Here is a 21,643-nt window from a genome sequence, read left to right on the forward strand (position 1 = left end):
TATTTTGATTTTCAGTCCCCTGCGTAGCCTTAAACATAACTACACATAACTACACATAACTATACATAACTACACATAACTATACATAACTACACATAACTATACATAACTACACATAACTATACATAACTACACATAACTATACATAACTATACACAACGTTTAGTATATTAATATGTTCAGATACCGATGAAAGGAAAACATTATTACACAAATGAAATATTTTAATACAAGTTATTATAATGCAGTCACTATTTTGATTTTCAGTCCCCTGCGTAGCCTTAAACATAACTATAAATAACTACACATAACTACACATAACTATACACAACGTTTAGTACATTAATATGTTCAGATACCGATGAAAAGAAAACATTATTACACAAATGAAATATTTTAATACAAGTTATTATAATGCAGTCACTATTTTGATTTTCAGTCCCCTGCGTAGCCTTAAACATAACTATACATAACTACACATAACTATACATAGCTACACATAACTATACATAACTACACATAACTATACATAACTATACATTCGCGAATGTTCTTCATTGTTGGAATAAATTAACATTCTTTCAATATTAGCTTGGGAATATTGTTTATTACGGTTGTTTTTGCTTTAGAATGGCAAACACTTGTCTTCTGTGTAAAACTGGCAACCCTTTGGAGCGTTCTTGACATGTAACATGTATTACAAGCATACCTAAACTTCCTCAGTTCTAGAAAATTAATCGTTTTCAAGCACTAATTGCATTTCCCACAAAAACCCATAGAATTTACTATGAAGCTATTACGAAGTTATAATATTCAAGCATTACTTTCTACACGAAAGATTAGTATCATTGGTAGGGCACTATTTTATGTCGTCATTAAGAACTGACGCAGAGCAATGGTTTTGTGGTTACAGAACGGGAAGCTCTTAATGGCGTAGGGTCTGAGCTCTGACAATACTAATGGATTTCCGATTACGAGCTACAAGACAACGATAATGAGTAAGTGATAGCGATCAGCTTGCTTTAGACTGCTTTAGACATGAGCACAGCTGTATTGTCTTCCTTAAATGAGTAGTATTACGAATTTTGCAGTGATTGCATGTACCTCCCTAAGTATTTATTTTGTGTATTGTAGAAATAAATCCGTCCAAGTGAATACCACGAAATGAAATTAAACCATTTTTAATCGTTGTAGCGATTAAATAAAGTTGTAGTGAAATTGTTGTGTTTCAGTGTCGAGTGAAGAAATTATATACATATAATCTCCTACAAACTTGATCAGAATCGGGATAAGTTATTCACACAATGTAACACAAAGGTTTTCTGTGCGAAATATCAGAATAAAGATTCAATTAATATAACATAAAATAACTGTATGCAATTGAGCAAACCATCTGCATTTAAAACAAAAAATTCTTGTACCGATCTTAGGAAAATGGTTTTAACGTGATCTCTGCTGGTAAGCATTATCGGTCTCATTATTGCACATCATATCCAGATCCTGCTGACGACTAAACAGACCCTTCCAATCATGTAAGCCCGTACATCAGCATAAACAGTGACGTCAGTTTTCGATTGTTTGTCGTTTACTGCGAACCTATTTTGATCATAATTCTTTTGTCGGTTTCAATAATTAGCGTTAGTTAAGTACAAGTGTTATATGTAGTCTGCATGGAGTTTTCACCCAACTTTTTTATTGTGGTGATAATGTTCGTGCGTGCCATAACATCCTCTAACATGATTTGTTTTTTGAGCTGCGTTATAGTTATGTATTAGGTTACTTTGGTCTATCCAACTGAGGAAGAGATCAAATTGCAGATCTAGAAACGTATTATTTTTGATTTCTTGTATTACTGTACGATGGCAAATGTTCGGACAATCCTGCTTCCCCGGTGACGGAACAGGCTTGATCGTTCTGTTGAAAAGACTTTCATTGTGTTTTGAAAAATTATTAATGCATATCAGAAAAAAGGGGTCTAAGGATAGTTCTCGGAGATACTCCGGTTTTGATTTTTTTCAATCTTTAAAATACGGTTGGGATTTGTTGCAGTGTTCCACACGTTGGACGCATCCCAGCAAGTAACTTTGGAACTATTGAAGCACCAATCCAAGAATTCCAAAACTCTCAGGTTTATTAAGGAGAATATTATTATCTATAATATCAAATACCCGTCTTAAGTCACAGAAAAAGGTGTGCTGTTTGGTATAACAGAAAATATAATTCTTTTTACGAAGTTAACTATGGCAAAATTGGTGTTTGGCCCAGGATAATGCCAAATATGACAATAGGCTGTGGGCTATAAGTTTATTAATTTCCAGAAAATCATAATTCATCGATGTCAAATACTTTTTTAAAATATTGTGATTATAGCTATATATATATATTGGTGTGAAGGAGTTGGGGTCCCACTTTTTACAACTTTTCGATAAAGGTAAATATTTGGTTATGTTTAGGTCAGATGAAAACTAATCATAAAATCATTTAAAACACTAATCATAATAGGAGAGATTTCAGAGTAACTGCTAGGTCTAGACACTGAACACGTGCATGGTTTCTACATCGTCCAACAAAACATGCAAAAATAAATGAAAAGTCCAAGAACGTATATTGCGGCGCGATTTCCAAGTCAGTGTCTAAAATGACGTAATAACATTCCGCGAATTTAAGAGTCCATGAAGCGAGTAGGCAGGTAGCTAGCAGGTACCCCCTCCAATCGCTGACCGGAGCGCAGTCTGTGCTGCTCTGTAGCTCTACCGAACTCCAGTCCCAGTCGGCAGTCCACCCGTGACTAGTGCAAGTCCCGCGCCGCATGACTACCAGAATCTCCCAGTGACTTCTCGACCAACTCGTCACTACCCAGCCAGTGCGCGCCGCGAGGACCCTAGTGTTTCAGTGCATCAACGAGAACATCATGCAGAACAAACGGGGGAAGTTATGTGCCAAACTGACCAGCAGCTTTCTGAGAAAGTGGTGTAAGTACTCTGACCATGTTCTGTTCACTCTGTCAGCTCGGACTCTGTGCGGTGATCCACTTTCACTTCTGTGTTTAGTTTAGCCACCCGGACGCTAGAACCGTTAAGGTGTAGACCAGTCGTGGACGATTATTTTGTCGGAGGAAGGCGATGAGATCCGGGCTGGGACGTCAGTGTCCCGACCCCGAGATCCGCCCAGCTCCTTCTCATTTCACAGCTTTCTACTGCCAAATTTAAAGCGGAAATTACGAAACATAGAATTCCTGTATCGGCCTTCTCGTTGCCTCGGACGGATGTGATTGTGAATGTTCCTTAAATTCAAACTGAGAAACGTAAAAAGTTTAATATGTTAAATAGTTAGTAATAGTTAAAGTGCGATGTTATGACACTCGCACGTTAGTTATTAAAGGACTAAACGGAAGGACATATAATTTACAATAGACTTTCCGTTTAACTACATTTTCTTATATTGTCTGATAATCATCCATCCTTAATATTACTAATCTACGTCCAAGACGGGCACTACTGTACTTGTTTGTTACATTTTTTTAAAGTCCCCATTAACGAATCATGAGTATTAAAACAGTGACGTAGGGTAACGGTTTAGAAAGATTAAAACTAACAAATGCGATGACTATCATAGCACCTCCTAATGCAAGTCTAATCACAAACCGTCACTCTCAAGCAGCGGTGTACCAAGGATCTGAATGTACGGTGCCTGAACCCACAACCATATATTGGGTGAGTGGGTTGAAGGTAAAATTGTTTAATACATTTTATGTAACAGGTACGTTTTATAAATTTTACTATCATGCGAAATCGGGGTTCTCCCCAGATGGTTGTTTATTCATCCTGTTCATTAACATAGCAAAATGCTATTTCATTTGGGTAATCTCATTAATTTCATTGTCATTTATTTCAGAAAGGATTTGACTCCTCAGTCCCTATAGACTACATTACGATCACTTAAATTGAACTAAGATATTTACTTATCTTATTCTATTATAAACCAGAAGCGAGTGGGAAGACTCACAATTTTGGCCCCTGTACATCTTGTAAACATCCCCAAACACACACACGCACACACACGCACATTCAAGAGACGTATAATCAGTCAGCCAATAGAATATTATTAACATAATTTTATTTCGTCGAATGTTTATGGTATACTTAAGTAAAGTGTTTTATTATAAAGGTTGGGTCCGATTCAACGACAGTCAAACCAAAAACTGTGAACCAAATCAAATACGACTATCATCTACAAGTAAGCAATGGAAATATATATTATACTTAAACCAGAATAAATATTTTATTTGGGGTTTGAAAACTAAAAAAACCGACTGTTTTAAAATATACAGTATATTTTCATTGTTATTGTTGTTGTTGTCAAGGTTTTATTGTAAATCGTGAAATTCGAGGTAAGAGAAGATTTGGACACTGTACTGTACAATACATTTGGATATAACTGTAGTTTTCACTCGGATCCACACGTACAACATGGGGTAACATGACCAATCCCAAATGTGTGGGTGCTGGATAAAAGGATAAACTGTCTGTTGACAACCTTTATGAAATTTCGATTCAACAAATCAGTTAAGCAAACTCCAAAACACCTAAGGGCGTTTAAGGTTTATCTTTCGCATTGAAGGCAAACCACCCTAGGGCTATTTATATAACAAATTTAAGGTAACATTCATATGGTAATTTACTTGTTCTAAATACAAATTATAATATTTTAGTGCAGTATTAATATATCAGTACTTAAAACTAATGCTTTCGGAAACACACAAAAATTAATCATGTAAGCAAGTAGAAATATCACATTATCAAGAGTACCAAGACTGCTAGTGCTCCACACAAGTCGAAGTCCCACTATAGTATGAATCCCATTACAATAGCCTACAAAAAAAACGATTCTGCTGTGGCTAAAGTCCTATTGTAATACAAGTTTCACTCTAGAACGAGTTACACAGAATTAGCAATTCCACTATAGGACGAAGGCAGCTGTAATACACGTTCTACTGTAACACAAGTCTTTATAGCACAAGTACCCCTATCCCACGGTAACAAATTCTTCTGTGCAGTCATAGTTATCTTAGACGATTTCTTCAACAGCAGAAAAACTATTATTAACTCTCGTCAATATTAGGACTCGCTATCTTCAACAAAAACATCTCTACTGTTCATAGGAAGTATACAATTTAAAAAATCGCCCCCTTAATAAATTTAGGTAATGTTAACATATTGCAAACTAATTCGATCCACAGAACCATTCAATCAATCAATAAAAGAGTTTATTAGTTTAAAACATAATTGAAATGTGTACAATATTTGGACTAAAACTGTGCTAGTTAGCATAAATAACCGCACAAATAATAAAACATGTTGAGATTATTAGATTGCTATGAGAAGAGGACCTTAATTTTATATAGCATTCTCTCTAGAAAAAAACGTTTTTAAATGAATTATAAAGTCTGAATTTGGGCAAGACATCATAAAACTCCACGTATAGGTGATAAGGCTCTATTTCATACTCCTTGGTGGAATGCCTGAGGAGCGCCATCATATTCATCCCTCTCGTATTGTAGGAGTGATAAGGCTCTATTTCATACCCCTTGGTGGAATGCCTGAGGAGTGCCATCATATTCATCCCTCTCGTATTGTAGGAGTGATAAGGCTCTATTTCATACCCCTTGGTGGAATGCCTGAGGAGTGCCATCATATTCATCCCTCTCGTATTGTAGGAGTGATAAGGCTCTATTTCATACCCCTTGGTGGAATGCCTGAGGAGTGCCATCATATTCATCCCTCTCGTATTGTAGGAGTGATAAGGCTCTATTTCATACCCCTTGGTGGAATGCCTGAGGAGCGCCATCATATTCATCCCTCTCGTATTGTAGGAGTGATAAGGCTCTGTTTCATACCCCTTGGTGGAATGCCTGAGGAGCGCCATCATATTCATCCCTCTCGTATTGTAGGAGTGATAAGGCTCTGTTTCATACCCCTTGGTGGAATGCCTGAGGAGTGCCATCATATTCATCCCTCTCGTATTGTAGGAGTGATAAGGCTCTATTTCATACCCCTTGGTGGAATGCCTGAGGAGCGCCATCATATTCATCCCTCTCGTATTGTAGGAGTGATAAGGCTCTATTTCATACCCCTTGGTGGAATGCCTGAGGAGTGCCATCATATTCATCCCTCTCGTATTGTAGGAGTGATAAGGCTCTATTTCATACCCCTTGGATGGAGGAGTGCCATCATATTCATCCCTCTCGTATTGTAGGAGTGATAAGGCTCTATTTCATACCCCTTGGTGGAATGCCTGAGGAGTGCCATCATATTCATCCCTCTCGTATTGTAGGAGTGATAAGGCTCTATTTCATACCCCTTGGTGGAATGCCTGAGGAGTGCCATCATATTCATCCCTCTCGTATTGTAGGAGTGATAAGGCTCTGTTTCACACCCCTTGGTGGAATGCCTGAAGAGTGCCATCATATTCCTCCCTCTCGTATTGTAGGAGTGATAAGGCAAGGGTTCTTTCTGAAAAATATAAAGAAGTAGACGAGCAGCACTCGAAGGACTATTGTTAGGGACTAAACAGGAGTCAACGTTCACAGGTGCACTTTTAAACCAAAGTGCACCGAAGCCTTTTGCTGTAGTTCATACACATTATTTTTTATTTTTAACTAAGCGCAGAACATTGACAGAATATTCTTACTTATGGACAACGGATATAGTTTGGGAATACTTGTAATAAGTAAACACATTATAGTTTATATATTTTATCACCGAAGTTAGATAATAGCTTTGCTATGTATAAAACTTCTTTTACACGACTTTCGTTAACTTAATTAAAAAGACTATCAATTATAATTTAAGACTAGTTAAGTACCGTCCCACCAACAAGCGCCATAATTTAGTTTCAGCTTAATTGGTTTTCACAGATAGAGTAAAATGTCACCAATTATTTATGATCTGTCATAAATAACAAACCAGCTAATCTGTATATAACGCCTAAATACTGTATTCTGTCATAGTAACAAATTGACAAATTTGTCTATCACTTCTGAATGTGTTGCAGTAATTAACAAACCGTCAAATTTGTCTGTTTCAACCAAATAAAGTTATTTTATTTTCTCTATAATACGTAATTAATATACAGAACTTTATATGATTAGTATTATATAAACATTTTTTTAGCAGTAATTTGGTGCTATGATTGAAAAAATATATCTTAAGCTACACATCATCTTTATATTATTGGTTTAGACTGATTTCCATGTGTTTTTTTTTTTTACAAAAATCTTAAATTTACGCTTCAAGCCTTAAGTTCTACACCAGCCAGTGAAATTTGTAATAGTTGTTTCTTTTTATGTACGTGATTAAATTTAGTTAATATGCAAAATTCAGTAATGCAATCTGTTAAATTACTAATTATTATTAATTTGCACAGTAACATAATAACTGAGGGGTTGAGGTACATTCTGTCCTAATAGATCGTAGTCCAGTCGATGTGTTCCGTAAAACAGACGATATTATGGAAAATCATTATAAAGTTATTTTTTCTCCCTACAACTTCTAAAAAACTTCCCTCACCACCCTCCGCATTTAAAGCTCGCGTTTGAAGGCTTTTGGTTTATAGCCCGTAACAATTCATTGTTGAAGTATGATATTTTCAGATTTATGTTCCTAAATTAGGAAATACATTTATTTACAAAATTGGCACATTCCTAATAAATACTTTACTACGGTATATGTTTTTATGCACAATAGTGACATAGACCCATATAAAATTTTAATCTTCTTAAGTTAATTATAAAATTTAGTAATATTGTCCTTTTTCTAGAAACATATTACAATTAAATAACTAACTAGGATTAATTTAGTAGGCTGGGTTGTTCCTTGCTTATATTCCGGCTCTGTAGAAAATAAACACCGGTGATACCAAACTTGAAGCCCGTCGCTATTAGGCTTGTTTTCGCTGTTAGGCTTAGTCTCCATCTCTAACGGACAAAAAAACCCCGGTGATACCAAGCTTGAACTCCACCATTATTAGGATTATATTTCAGCCCTATCTGAAATTTATCACGCTAAAACATGTCACTATCAACAAGCGGCTTTTACAGTTGTGTTTGTAGATCTAAAGTACCAGTAAAGCAAAACCATAATATCGTATCTAATTCACATAAAAGTCTATTTCTTTTGATGACCCTGATACTAAATCCCAAGCGCTGATGCGCCTTTTTAAATAAAAATAGTGTTTTATATTTCTTGTATTAACTAATTATTTAGTTGCATACAAGTCTTGTTGCATGCTTCTTTTTAAAATCCACATATTCCCTCCTACGTGCTAAAACATACACACACACGAACTACGAATTGATATTTCAAACGTTCAGGAGTACAACTGTCTTCGTCTCTGTATAACCTGACGCAGTGACGTATATTATGTATATATGCCGTCTGTTACAGCAATCACAGTGTGACAGTTACGTAAGTTGTTTAACAGGTTCTGTCACAGCCTGATGGTAAGATGCACCTAAAGTCTGCTTCAGAGACATACCACCCCTCGTGGAATGGTCAAAACACATTTTTCTATTTTTCTTCTTCAGAAAAAGTATCTTAAAAGACAGTGACTAAAACTTTTTTTCTAAATCCAAAAACTTTCTACCAAAGATTCGATTCTACCTACATCGCTGTTTAGACAAGTTGTAATAAGTAAAGTGGTCCTACTATTTTTATATTTAGGATTATATAAACCGTTTTCAAGTTTAACACCTTGTACAAAATGTACTACGATGGGTAGTGGGACCGTTCATGAAACTCATTTCAATTTAACAATGGGAAGCCATTTCAAATAGTACGTGTAGTTAAGAGTTTAATACTTGTTAATCAGCAAACTTGGAGTTTAAATGTTGTTTTATTGGCTGTTTACTAGACTGTTATACTGTGATGGTGATTTACTAAGTGTAGGATTAGAGGTATTTACCACTATTATGTTTTATAAACAAGAATATCACTACGTTTCGATCATTGAAATCTACCCTCTCCTTCAGGTGTAAAAATGTTAATACAGTAATAAACTTAAAATCTGAGCAACGGAGTACCACTGACACACATAGATGATCTCAATTCAGTGTGTTTCTGTCAGGCCTGATATTTCGCGAGGGTGCAGGGGTGTGAGGGGGTTATAACTTGATGGTTACTATTCAGATGTAACGGACAGCGACCACATCTGCAAGGTGACGCCAGTGTCCATGTCAGGCTTGATATTTTGAGAGGGTACAGGGGTGTGAGGGGGTTATACTTTGATGGTTACTATTTAGAAGTAACGGACATCGTGCACATCTGCAAGGTCACGCCTGTGTCCATCTCAGCCTTGATATTTTGAGAGGGTACAGGGGTGTGAGGGGGTTATACTTTGATGGTTACTATTTAGATGTAACGGACATCGTGCACATCTGCAAGGTCACGCCAGTGTCCATCTCAGGCTGATATTTTGATTTTTTTGCATATTCTATATATTCAATTGCAATTGTATGCATAGAATTTGTAGACGTAGATTCAAACTTGAAGCAATTACTACAGGTTAAAAGTTTATTTTGTGTAACGAACTATAACATTAATAAAGTAATAACTATGAGTACTGAGTTTTACAACTATTGTATAGAAATGCACTAAACCGCCGTTAGGAAAAAAATATATATATTCCCATTTTATTCACTCCGTCTGAACTGAAAGCCCAACTGGAAGGAGTACATTTGCAGTTGTCACATGCCAAGGCACTCATAGAGCCCAAGGCTAAAATTGTCATATGAAGGTTTCCACCATAAAGAATCGTAATGAAGAGCGATGTTTGGGACTTGGGAGTCAGCGGGCCGCGGGGCCGTTGCGTCAAAGCGACGTCGTCTGCATACTGAGGTTTGGACCATTGTGTAGACAATGACGCACATACAGATGGTAGTCCTGCCTTGCCCGCTCCTGCCATCCTTGCCGCATCATGATGACACGAACGAATCCTGCTCTCTTCAATGTTCACTTTTCAGATTTCAATACGGATAATAATAATAATTTTCAAATAATGTTTGCGTCTTTAACTCCAAAATTTGTTAATGACTGAAAGTGCGAAAAATTATTATATGCATATATTCCGCATGTAACATACATAGGGAGCTATTAGATTTTATATTTCAAAAGTAATACTTTTCTTACAAGTTTTTCTTTTACTAATCTAATTTTATGTAGAACTACACTTTTGATTATCATTCAGTTAGTTGAATATAGTTTAATGAAAACAGTAAATATGTTTATTATAACCATAATTTTTACAAATTATTTAAATTTTGTAATTTTTATCCTTCGCGTGAAATATGTCACATTCAGATCGTCGCCTTTATGTTCTGAATAATGTATTTCTCGTGTCGTCCATGGGTATGACAAGAAAACTGGTGACATCAAAGGAATATCAGTGTGGATTCCTCAAATGTTGCTTCAGGCATATACTAACGCCGGTCGCCAAATTATCTATCTCTAATTAGAAACAAGAATTTTCCCATCTCTTCTTCAACATCCAAAGTTCTTCCAATTTTCAAAAAGGGCGATTGCGGTTTGACCAGAAACTATCGCCCTATTTCAATTCTCCCATTTTCAGCATACTTTTTGAGATGGGGTACCTGGAAAACTTTGAATCTTAAGCCTCCATAAGTTTGGATTTATAAAACATAAATTCACAATGCATGCGATGAAACCTCTCGTAGAAATTGTTGTCGATAGATTGGAAAGTTAAGATGTACATACTGTATTTCTAGCTTTTTCTAATACAGTTATGAAATGAGAAAAATTTTTGCACCAGTTAGAAAAATGTGGCGTTCGGAGTCTGTCACACCAGTGGCTTGCGTGGCACTGCAAACCAAGCAAAATCTAAATAGATAATTTTGAATTTGTATAAAGCTGGAGACTACTATTTTTAGAGGTATTTTTATGTAGGTAGGCGGAGGAGTTTTGTCACACCAGTGGCTTGCGTGGCACTGCAAACCAAGCAAAATCTAAATGACTTATAGATAATTTTGAATTTGTATAAAGCTGGAGACTACTATTTTTAGAGGTATTTTTATGTAGGTAGGCGGAGGAGTTTTGTCACACCAGGGGCTTGCGTGGCACTGCAAACCAAGCAAAATCTAAATGACTTATAGATAATTTTGAATTTGTATAAAGCTGGAGACTACTATTTTTAGAGGTATTTTTATGTAGGTAGGCGGAGGAGTTTTGTCACACCAGTGGCTTGCGTGGCACTGCAAACCAAGCAAAATCTAAATGACTTATAGATAATTTTGAATTTGTATAAAGCTGGAGACTACTATTTTTAGAGGTATTTTTATGTAGGTAGGCGGAGGAGTTTTGTCACACCAGTGGCTTGCGTGGCACTGCAAACCAAGCAAAATCTAAATGACTTATAGATAATTTTGGATTTGTATAAAGCTGGAGACTACTATTTTTAGAGGTATTTTTATGTAGGTAGGCGGAGGAGTTTTGTCACACCAGTGGCTTGCGTGGCACTGCAAACCAAGCAAAATCTAAATGACTTATAGATAATTTTGAATTTGTATAAAGCTGGAGACTACTATTTTTAGAGGTATTTTTTATGTAGGTAAACGGAGGAGTTTTGTCACCTGATTCTGACAAACAAAGGACAAATCATTTTTTGAATTTTGGGCTGTACTTTATACTATTCGAATGTTATTTTTTCGTAATGAAGAGCACTGCAATTTGAAAGAGTGAAAATATGTTCTTAATTTTTATTACTAAGTTAGATCTAAATACTAAATTACTATGCTGTTGCAATGCATGAGCTATAATACCAACAAAGCTATAAAACATACAATATAAATACCTGAAGCGAACCATATACAGTCGATATGCGATTGTAAGACTAACGAGCTCGGTTTTATAGAAATATTTAATGTGTTTATTTTGTAAATGATTATTAAGAATACCTACCATGTGTACTGCTACTTACGTCACACTAGGGTTAGCAATTTTGACATTCGCCCATTTAGAAATGTATATGTGGGCCTTCTTCAAAACATGTTGTGCTTAGAGTAAACAGAGTACATTGCAAAACTCTTCTATAACAATATTATACTTGTTATACTGTACACGTATACTTTAATTATTACGTTTCTTTGCACAACGCTTGATATTGGTAGTCGTTTTTTATTTACTTTTATTTTTGACAAGTAAATTCAATCTATAATGAAATTGGAATTTATTTTTAAACACACATTTTTAACATTAGAATCACTGGTTTCATAATAATAAATGTCACACTATACTAAATTTGTATAAGTCTTAGGTTTACATAAATACCAAATTGTCCACACCCAAAGCCTGCCACAACCTTATTTGTACATGCAGCTAATAGATTTAATATAAAAATTTACAGGTTGATAGAAACTCTAACATTTTTATGTGAAACAGCCAACAATGATTTAGAACTCGTCAGTTTCTTTGATAAATTTAGCGAAAATTTCCCTGCTCTTTGCTTGGATTCTCAGGAGTTCATCGTTCGAGCATCGATGTTAATCTTACAAAAACCCAACTCGCTGTTTAGCTATTTCCTGAATTGTGATCTTGTTTGGACGGACAAGGGTTCTAGAGGCATGCTTTCTCCGCTAATTCCTGTTGCAAAAAGCTGAATCATTCGTTGTTTTTCGCGGAGTGCCGTGTCGAGATCCAGGAACGAGTGGCATGACGGAAAATTTTAAAATCTGAGGGAAGAACGTATTTCACTAGGAATTACCAAAAACAATATAAACATGATATCGTTCTACAGCAAACTGCCTTCAAAACATAACCAAGAAATAGTAGGCTTTTCAAAATTTCCCGTTTTTATTACAATAACAACACGGGCCTTTTATTTGATAAAAACGAAGCTCTGAAAGATTCCTACGTACAAAACTAAATATCTATATAAATACTTAACGTCAACGGATAGTGGAAATAGATTGAAATAAAATAATTACGATAAAATGAAATACCATAACTAACATAAATAATGCTAATAATAAGGCAAAATAAACGTAAATTTACATTTTTTTATTCTATGCTACAAATGGTTTTGAATTTTACACAATATTACCGGATGAGGTAAACAGTAAAGATAAGATAATTAGAAATTACAGTTTTTACAGTGAATTGAAGTTTCTATTAAATTTTTTTCCCACGTACCTCATAACCTTCTTAAAACAGGATATTCTAGAATTTTCCTCATGATAAACAGTGAGTTTATTATAAGAAAATTAGATTTTAATAATTTAAAAATTCTGGCTGGTTTTATAACGTGAAGATAAGGATCAGTACATTAAATTTGTATTGAACGCTTGTTGGTGCAGCTGAATACACATCCACTTATAAAAGGGTTATACCTTGTGCTAATACAAACCGCTGCTAGTTAATTAAAAAGTCGTTCAATTCTGGAAATGTACTAATCATTCAAATAACATTTACTGGTTTGTTTATATTTTTATTTTATAAATATTCCATGCAAATTTCAAAACTATTGATACCGCGCCATTCAAAAGTTTTTAATTATCATTTTGTTTTTTTATGATCAAAGACCAATTTTCATAACGTGCGTCTATACCACTCTACTATAGTAGGGAATATAGAAAATGTTTACTTAAACTTCAAGAAACCTAATAAACACTTTTCTATTTTTTTTTTATTTATTTATTTATTAATTTTTTGTTGGCATACACCTGACGATGGCATCTCCGATGTCGAAAGGCCTCGTGTTAAAATACAAAAAATATTGGAGAATGGTGAGTTTTCTTTTGTAAAATAATAGAAAATTGATATTTCCAATAAGAAGAGCTCCTCCTCCTTCATGTAATAAACACTGTTTTAGGGTTTTTACTTTATTATCATTGCTAAAAAGTTAATAAAAAGTATGTACGTTAAATGCACGTGGAACAGTGCATGTGAGTGAGTATACGCGTTAACGTTAGATAGTATCGCGTTATCTGCTAGTATCACAGCTGGGACTATCGCTATCACCTCAATTAGTGGTAAATTGAGTGCCATATCCGTTAAAGTGGTCGCATGTTTTATATCGCTCGGTTCAAAATGATTCCTGGTCAAGTTAATGTGTATCGGCGTTTATCTTTGGTTGATTCTAAACCCACTCCGCAGTCAGATAGCCCTAGTACTGTGCGATTACAGAATCACCTAGCCACATCATTCTGTGAATTTTGGTCTCAATATCGCCGACAGTTTTCCTCGGTGATTCTCTCTTCCTGTTTCTTTGGTCGAGCGAAATAAATAATTCTACACTTGCAGTTTAAATCTATCTTTTTATTTGTTCAAGTGGCATTTTAGGCAGAGGAATAGTCTGTTTTAAGGATATCTGAGCACACTTTTTAAATTTGTTTTCGATTTCTTTCGGTTTTGGATCATGAATATCTTATATAAATGCTCAGGAGTTACCAAACTGTACAACGAGGTACATCATGTTATTTGAAGTCCGCTAGTCCTGTTTATGTTCCTATTCGCAGTGTACGGTGAGCTATCTCTGCCTCTCTTGTTGTATCCATCGACATCACTATCCAGGCCAAGTTGCAACCGAAGTGACAGTACTGTGCCATATCGAGTAATGTATCTAGAGATAGGGGTATAGTCAGTCGTCTCGGCCTTTTGTGTTGTACCCATCACCCATGGATATCAATATCCTGGCCAAGTCACAACCAAAGCGACAATTATATCGTCGTATCTAGTAATGTATCTAGAGACAGGGGTAAAGTCTGTTGTTTCAGCCTCTTGTGTTGTACCCATCACCCATGGATATCATTATCCTGGCCAAGTCACAACCAAAGCGACAATTATATCGTCGTATCTAGTAATGTATCTAGAGACAGGGGTAAAGTCTGTTGTTTCAGCCTCTTGTGTTGTACCCATCACCCATGGATATCATTATCCTGGCCAAGTCACAACCAAAGCGACAATTATATCGTCGTATCTAGTAATGTATCTAGAGACAGGGGTAAAGTCTGTTGTTTCAGCCTCTTGTGTTGTACCCATCACCCATGGATATCATTATCCTGGTCAAGTCACAACCAAAGCGACAATTATATCGTCGTATCTAGTAATGTATCTAGAGACAGGGGTAAAGTCTGTTGTTTCAGCCTCTTGTGTTGTACCCATCACCCATGGATATCATTATCCTGGTCAAGTCACAACCAAAGCGGCAATTATATCGTCGTATCTAGTAATGTATCTAGAGACAGGGGTAAAGTCTGTTGTTTCAGCCTCATGTGTTGTACCCATCACCCATGGATATCAATATCCTGGCCAATGTAGAAAGCAAAGCGACAGTTTATTGTCATATTAAATAGACGTGGATAAAGTACTGTATTGTGAGGCAGGATAAATTCATAAGTCTACGCTTACTAAAAGCATCTCTGCACGGCTTCTTAACATTTAATTTTTGAAAGGATATGGTAATCTTTTTTATAATCTGTACCCTTTTTACCATTTGCATTTTAAATTTTTAACATTGTTGAGGTACAACTACATTCATTGGACAGGTGATCAGCAGTAACCCGATGGTTACAGAGTCACAAGTACGATGGCAGACGGTGGACAGTGGAGACCTGGCAAGGAACTGTGGTGAGCCGCTTTCTCCACCACGACACGGCTGGCTACGGCGAGTTGTCCAGTCAGTCCAGTCATATTCCGTGCCTGTCTGTCTACAGACCTCCCTCGACATTTATTGTCTCCTCATATCTTGGACTCATTGAATTAGACAACAGATCTCCACCACGACACGGCTGGCTACGGCGAGTTGTCCAGTCAGTCCAGTCATATTCCGTGCCTGTCTGTCTACAGACCTCCCTCGACATTTATTGTCTCCTCATATCTTGGACTCATTGAATTAGACAACAGATCTCCACCACGACACGGCTGGCTACGGCGAGTTGTCCAGTCAGTCCAGTCATATTCCGTGCCTGTCTGTCTACAGACCTCCCTCGACATTTATTGTCTCCTCATATCTTGGACTCATTGAATTAGACAACAGATCTCCACCACGACACGGCTGGCTACGGCGAGTTGTCCAGTCAGTCCAGTCATATTCCGTGCCTGTCTGTCTACAGACCTCCCTCGACATTTATTGTCTCCTCATATCTTGGACTCATTGAATTAGACAACAGATCTCCACCACGACACGGCTGGCTACGGCGAGTTGTCCAGTCAGTCCAGTCATATTCCGTGCCTGTCTGTCTACAGACCTCCCTCGACATTTATTGTCTCCTCATATCTTGGACTCATTGAATTAGACAACAGATCTCCACCACGGCACGGCTGGCTACGGCGAGTTGTCCAGTCAGTCCAGTCATATTCCGTGCCTGTCTGTCTACAGACCTCCCTCGACATTTATTGTCTCCTCATATCTTGGACTCATTGAATTAGACAACAGATCTCCACCACGACACGGCTGGCTACAGCGAGTTGTCCAGTCAGTCCAGTCATATTCCGTGCCTGTCTGTCTACAGACCTCCCTCGACATTTATTGTCTCCTCATATCTTGAACTCATTGAACTAGACAACAGATCTCCACCACGACACGGCTGGCTACAGCGAGTTGTCCAGTCAGTCCAGTCAGTCCAGTCATATTCCGTGCCTGTCTGTCTACAGACCTCCCTCGACATTTATTGTCTCCTCATATCTTGAACTCATTGAATTAGACAACAGATCTCCACCACGACACGGCTGGCTAGGGCGAGTTGTCCAGTCAGTCCAGTCATATTCCGTGCCTGTCTGTCTACAGACCTCCCTCGACATTTATTGTCTCCTCATATCTTGGACTCATTGAATTAGACAACAGATCTCCACCACGACACGGCTGGCTAGGGCGAGTTGTCCAGTCAGTCCAGTCATATTCCGTGCCTGTCAGTCTACAGACCTCCCTCGACATTTATTGTCTCCTCATATCTTGGACTCATTGAATTAGACAACAGATCTCCACCACGGCACGGCTGGCTACGGCGAGTTGTCCAGTCAGTCCAGTCATATTCCGTGCCTGTCTGTCTACAGACCTCCCTCGACATTTATTGTCTCCTCATATCTTGAACTCATTGAATTAGACAACAGATCTCCACCACGACACGGCTGGCTACGGCGAGTTGTCCAGTCAGTCCAGTCATATTCCGTGCCTGTCTGTCTACAGACCTCCCTCGACATTTATTGTCTCCTCATATCTTGGACTCATTGAATTAGACAACAGATCTCCACCACGACACGGCTGGCTACAGCGAGTTGTCCAGTCAGTCCAGTCATATTCCGTGCTTGTCTGTCTACAGACCTCCCTCGACATTTATTGTCTCCTCATATCTTGGACTCATTGAATTAGACAACAGATCTCCATCACGACACGGCTGGCTAGGGCGAGTTGTCCAGTCAGTCCAGTCATATTCCGTGCCTGTCTGTCTACAGACCTCCCTCGACATTTATTGTCTCCTCATATCTTGGACTCATTGAATTAGACAACAGATCTCCACCACGACACGGCTGGCTAGGGCGAGTTGTCCAGTCAGTCCAGTCATATTCCGTGCCTGTCAGTCTACAGACCTCCCTCGACATTTATTGTCTCCTCATATCTTGGACTCATTGAATTAGACAACAGATCTCCACCACGGCACGGCTGGCTACGGCGAGTTGTCCAGTCAGTCCAGTCATATTCCGTGCCTGTCTGTCTACAGACCTCCCTCGACATTTATTGTCTCCTCATATCTTGGACTCATTGAATTAGACAACAGATCTCCACCACGATACGGCTGGCTACAGCGAGTTGTCCAGTCAGTCCAGTCATATTCCGTGCCTGTCTGTCTACAGACCTCCCTCGACATTTATTGTCTCCTCATATCTTGAACTCATTGAATTAGACAACAGATGAACGTGACACTGAGAATACTAACCTGGAATATTGTAAAATGGGAAAGATAAGAAAAAGCGTTTACGTCTGTGCATTACATCATATAAGAAACTATCGTGATTTTCACCAGCAAAATAACAGCTCAACTAATTGACTAAGGTCAAATAAACATACTTCAATCATGGCAAATCGAAAAACGTAAGTTTCAAATACGGGTAATCAGCAGCCTTGTAAAGGCGTGGCCTGGAATAGACGGGAGTACCCGCATACCTGCCCTGCCTGCGATTCTCTGCAATCCGTTACTTGTATGAGGATTCCACAAAGCCCATGTGGAACATAGCTATAGCTGTTGTGTATGGAAAAGTTTCAAATATTTTAAATGTAACACTAATTTAGTTTTTACTTTAATTAGAACATTATTAGTCGAATTGGATTTTCGTAAAATTATAAAATAGTTTGAGTAATTAGTTACGTAATTCTATGGCTATAACAAACTAGCTTTTAGCCTAGTCCTTCCACTAACCCCTGGCCACAATTATCTCACCTCCACGTGGTGTGAAGTTGAGAAAGAATGTTTCAACATGACTGACATACTTTTTGTTATCATAAACATGAACGTGTCTACTACTAAGTGGCCACCAAGTGTTTTACCCAATTCTGCCTAAGTACAGTAATATGATACGTTTGGTCTTGATGGTACAAACCAACTATTACCGAATAACATCGTATATATATATATATATATATATATATATATATATATATATATATATATATATATATATATATATATATAGCAAATAAAGCTCCAATATAAAATAAAAAGTACAGTAAATGTCACTGGCGTGGCCCGTACAGCTCAACATCTGTACTTCAACAATTCGTAGTTTAAATGCAACTTATGTAACCCTGCAACAGTAATTGCCTTGTTTTCTGCTCCGGCTTCAGTAACTCTGAGAGCGAGTTAAACGCTGAGAGCCATTTTGCGCTAATTGTCTGGCAAAGAGAACGCTGTTGTTCACAGCTATTCTAATGGCCTCGATGCAGAGACTTTACACCGAGTTTTCATTGACAAGTGTGAGGCAATTATCCTGCTAATTGAGAAGTATTTGATTAATAAAGTATAATAAAGAAGAGAAATAAAGTATTTGATTTGGCACCCGTTGTCATTAATTGGTCAAATATATTGGCTCCATTGAACCATAACTAGACACATTAATCAATATTCCTGCAACCAGTGAACCAAAGTTACGTATTATATCTGTACTTGCAGAGGTCCTAGAACATGCCAACTCTAATCACTCCTTCACAACGACGATACATTGTATCCGCTGTTTTCTGTGTCTGCACATTACATCAAATACCTACTCGTATATTACTGGCAGTTAAGGTCACAGGACCGAGAGAATAAGGAAATGTTTGTCACGCATAATAATATACTAACTAATTACCCAATTGAAATAATTGTGCTCTTTAGCTAGAGCTTCCTACTTCTCCACAATGTATTAGAAATCACTGACTTGTAATAGTGACTCATTATTGCTAATGACACACTTGAATGTATTGTTCTAATTACAAATAAGAAGCTATAATTCTCTGCCTGAAAAGTTGGGATTTGCTTGATGTTTAATTATTAGTACATCAGGAATTACTCGATGTGATAATTTTTCAACCTTTGAATAACATATCTGACTATGTAATTTTTGAAAAATGGGAAACCCCTTGTAAATAAGGGCTTTGCAAATTCTTTAATTCGCAGTAACAGACCCCCAAAGATAGTGAAACTCAAAGGTGGCATAAATATTTCAACTCTCTCTTCTGGTATCCAGTTCGGGGTTTTCAACTTTGTAAATATTGTAAATTATTCGTCACTTGACATCAGCTAGTATTTTCCACAGATCACCTCAAGACCACTGAAACACCCCCACAAGCACCTCCCTCAAAGCCCCTCGAGGGGGTCATGGTACTTTATGTGTACCCCTTTTTGGACTCTGGTCTGGCTTTCTGTCAGAACCGTAACTTAAGTAATAATAATAATCTTTATTGCGTCAACAATTATAAGATTGCATGCAAGCGTCTAGTACACTCATAATAATATACAATTCCATTGTAGTTATAGCTGTTTAATCGTATAAAAGAACTGGGGGTTTAATTTTATTCTTGTTTTCAATAATTTTCATCCCAGCAATTCAACATGAACTCTTCAACGGAGTAAAACGCCTTTGACACCAGGAGGTGTTTTAAACGAGATTTGAATAGTTTAGAATCACTGAGATGTTTAACTCCCTCAGGCAGCTTGTTTATCAGTTTCACACCAACTTGGGACGGCAAGTGTTCAAATGCACTCGTTCTATGTTGTACAATCCGAAAGTTGTCCCTGTCTCTTGTCTCGTATTGGTGGACGTCACTGCCCTGGACCAACTCGCATTTGAGTGGACAGTATAGAACGACGTCGAGAATATAGAGGGATGGTAAAGTTAACAATCCAAGCTCTCTGAAGGCATCTTTGCACGACTCTCTGAAATTCAATTTGTAAATAATTCTGACAGCTTTCTTTTGAGCTCTAAATACTCTTTCGAATTTGTATTTAGAACAGCTGCCCCACAGTCTTCGTAAGACCGTAAGACAAATATGGATGTATCAGGCCAAAGTAGGCCGTTTTTTGAGTAATGTGAGGCTATCAGGGTTTAATTAATCTCTATATATTCCACTATTTTTTTCCACTAGATAATCCTTAAAAAAGTTAAAGTTTTAAAGAACTGAATAAATTTAACACTAAGCATTTTATATGTAAAATCCATGTTACAACAATGTGTCAGTGATACACCCTTGGCGGGCTCGGTGTCACAACGCATATTCCATTGGCGCTGACAGTTTCGGTGATACCGTCAAAGAAGATTGCGCAACTGCCAGGAGAAAGTGATCAAAACAGAGGCGTGACAATGAAAATAGTCTTTCCTGTTTGGTTTTTTGATGGTAACAAAACAGCGGCTTAAGGTTTTATTTATTTGTTTGTGGAATGTCAGTTACAGTAATAATGGAAAATATCACAAAAAAATTAAGAAAAATAACGTTTGATGAACATATGAATGTGTATTTTAAGAAGTTTCGAGGCTAATTAGCTAACTAAATAATTCGTAACATGTATACAGCAAAAAGTTTAATGTTGAATACAATACCAAATTAACTAACAATAAAACAATAGTTCATTATTACATTAAAACATATATACATTACATTAATTTTTCTTTTTCAAAAAGAAAATGACAGCAAAGTGAATAAAAAACTAAAGAAACAATCAAATTCCAGAAAGCCCGAGATATAAAAAACCTCGTGAAAGAAACTGGCACACATAAAGTAGCTGTGGTAGGAAGGGTTAATTCCACGTGAATTTTGAATAAGCTCCAATTCACCTTTCTCTTAGTGTAGCGTTTGGGAATAGTGCACCTGATGAAACATTGAGAATACCTCTTCACCTATATTACACTATACCTTGTGGTCTTGGTGTCTCTGATATAAAAACTGTGTAATGATTTCATTTTGAGGTTCTTGGTCGCCGACTTTTTTTGGATCCCTTCAGACGAACATGACTCCAAATTTCAGGAGTTAACTCTGTAACAGCGTCAGATCCCAGACGCTGCACTAGAAGGAAGGTGAACTGAAGATACTAGTAGTTGATACGGCTGACGATAATGCCTCCAGCCATCTCTCGACCGATGGCGACGAAGTTCTCGAGATTGTACCG

The 21,643-nt window shown here is 37.2% G+C and overlaps 1 protein-coding gene across 1 annotated transcript in view; it reads left to right on the plus strand.

The window, feature by feature from the left end:
• The first annotated feature begins 2,740 nt into the window (after positions 1-2,740).
• LOC124368679 (lysosome membrane protein 2) overlaps positions 2,741-21,643 on the plus strand; it is a 105,859-nt gene continuing 86,956 nt past the window's right edge. Inside the window, exon 1 of the mRNA XM_046825963.1 lies at positions 2,741-2,972. Within this exon, the coding sequence (XP_046681919.1) occupies positions 2,912-2,972 (61 nt within the window). The 5' untranslated portion in view covers positions 2,741-2,911. The remainder of the gene's footprint in view (positions 2,973-21,643) is intronic.

Source organism: Homalodisca vitripennis, chromosome X (assembly GCF_021130785.1).
Source record: "Homalodisca vitripennis isolate AUS2020 chromosome X, UT_GWSS_2.1, whole genome shotgun sequence".
In the NCBI taxonomy this organism is placed as follows: Eukaryota; Metazoa; Arthropoda; class Insecta; order Hemiptera; family Cicadellidae; genus Homalodisca; species Homalodisca vitripennis.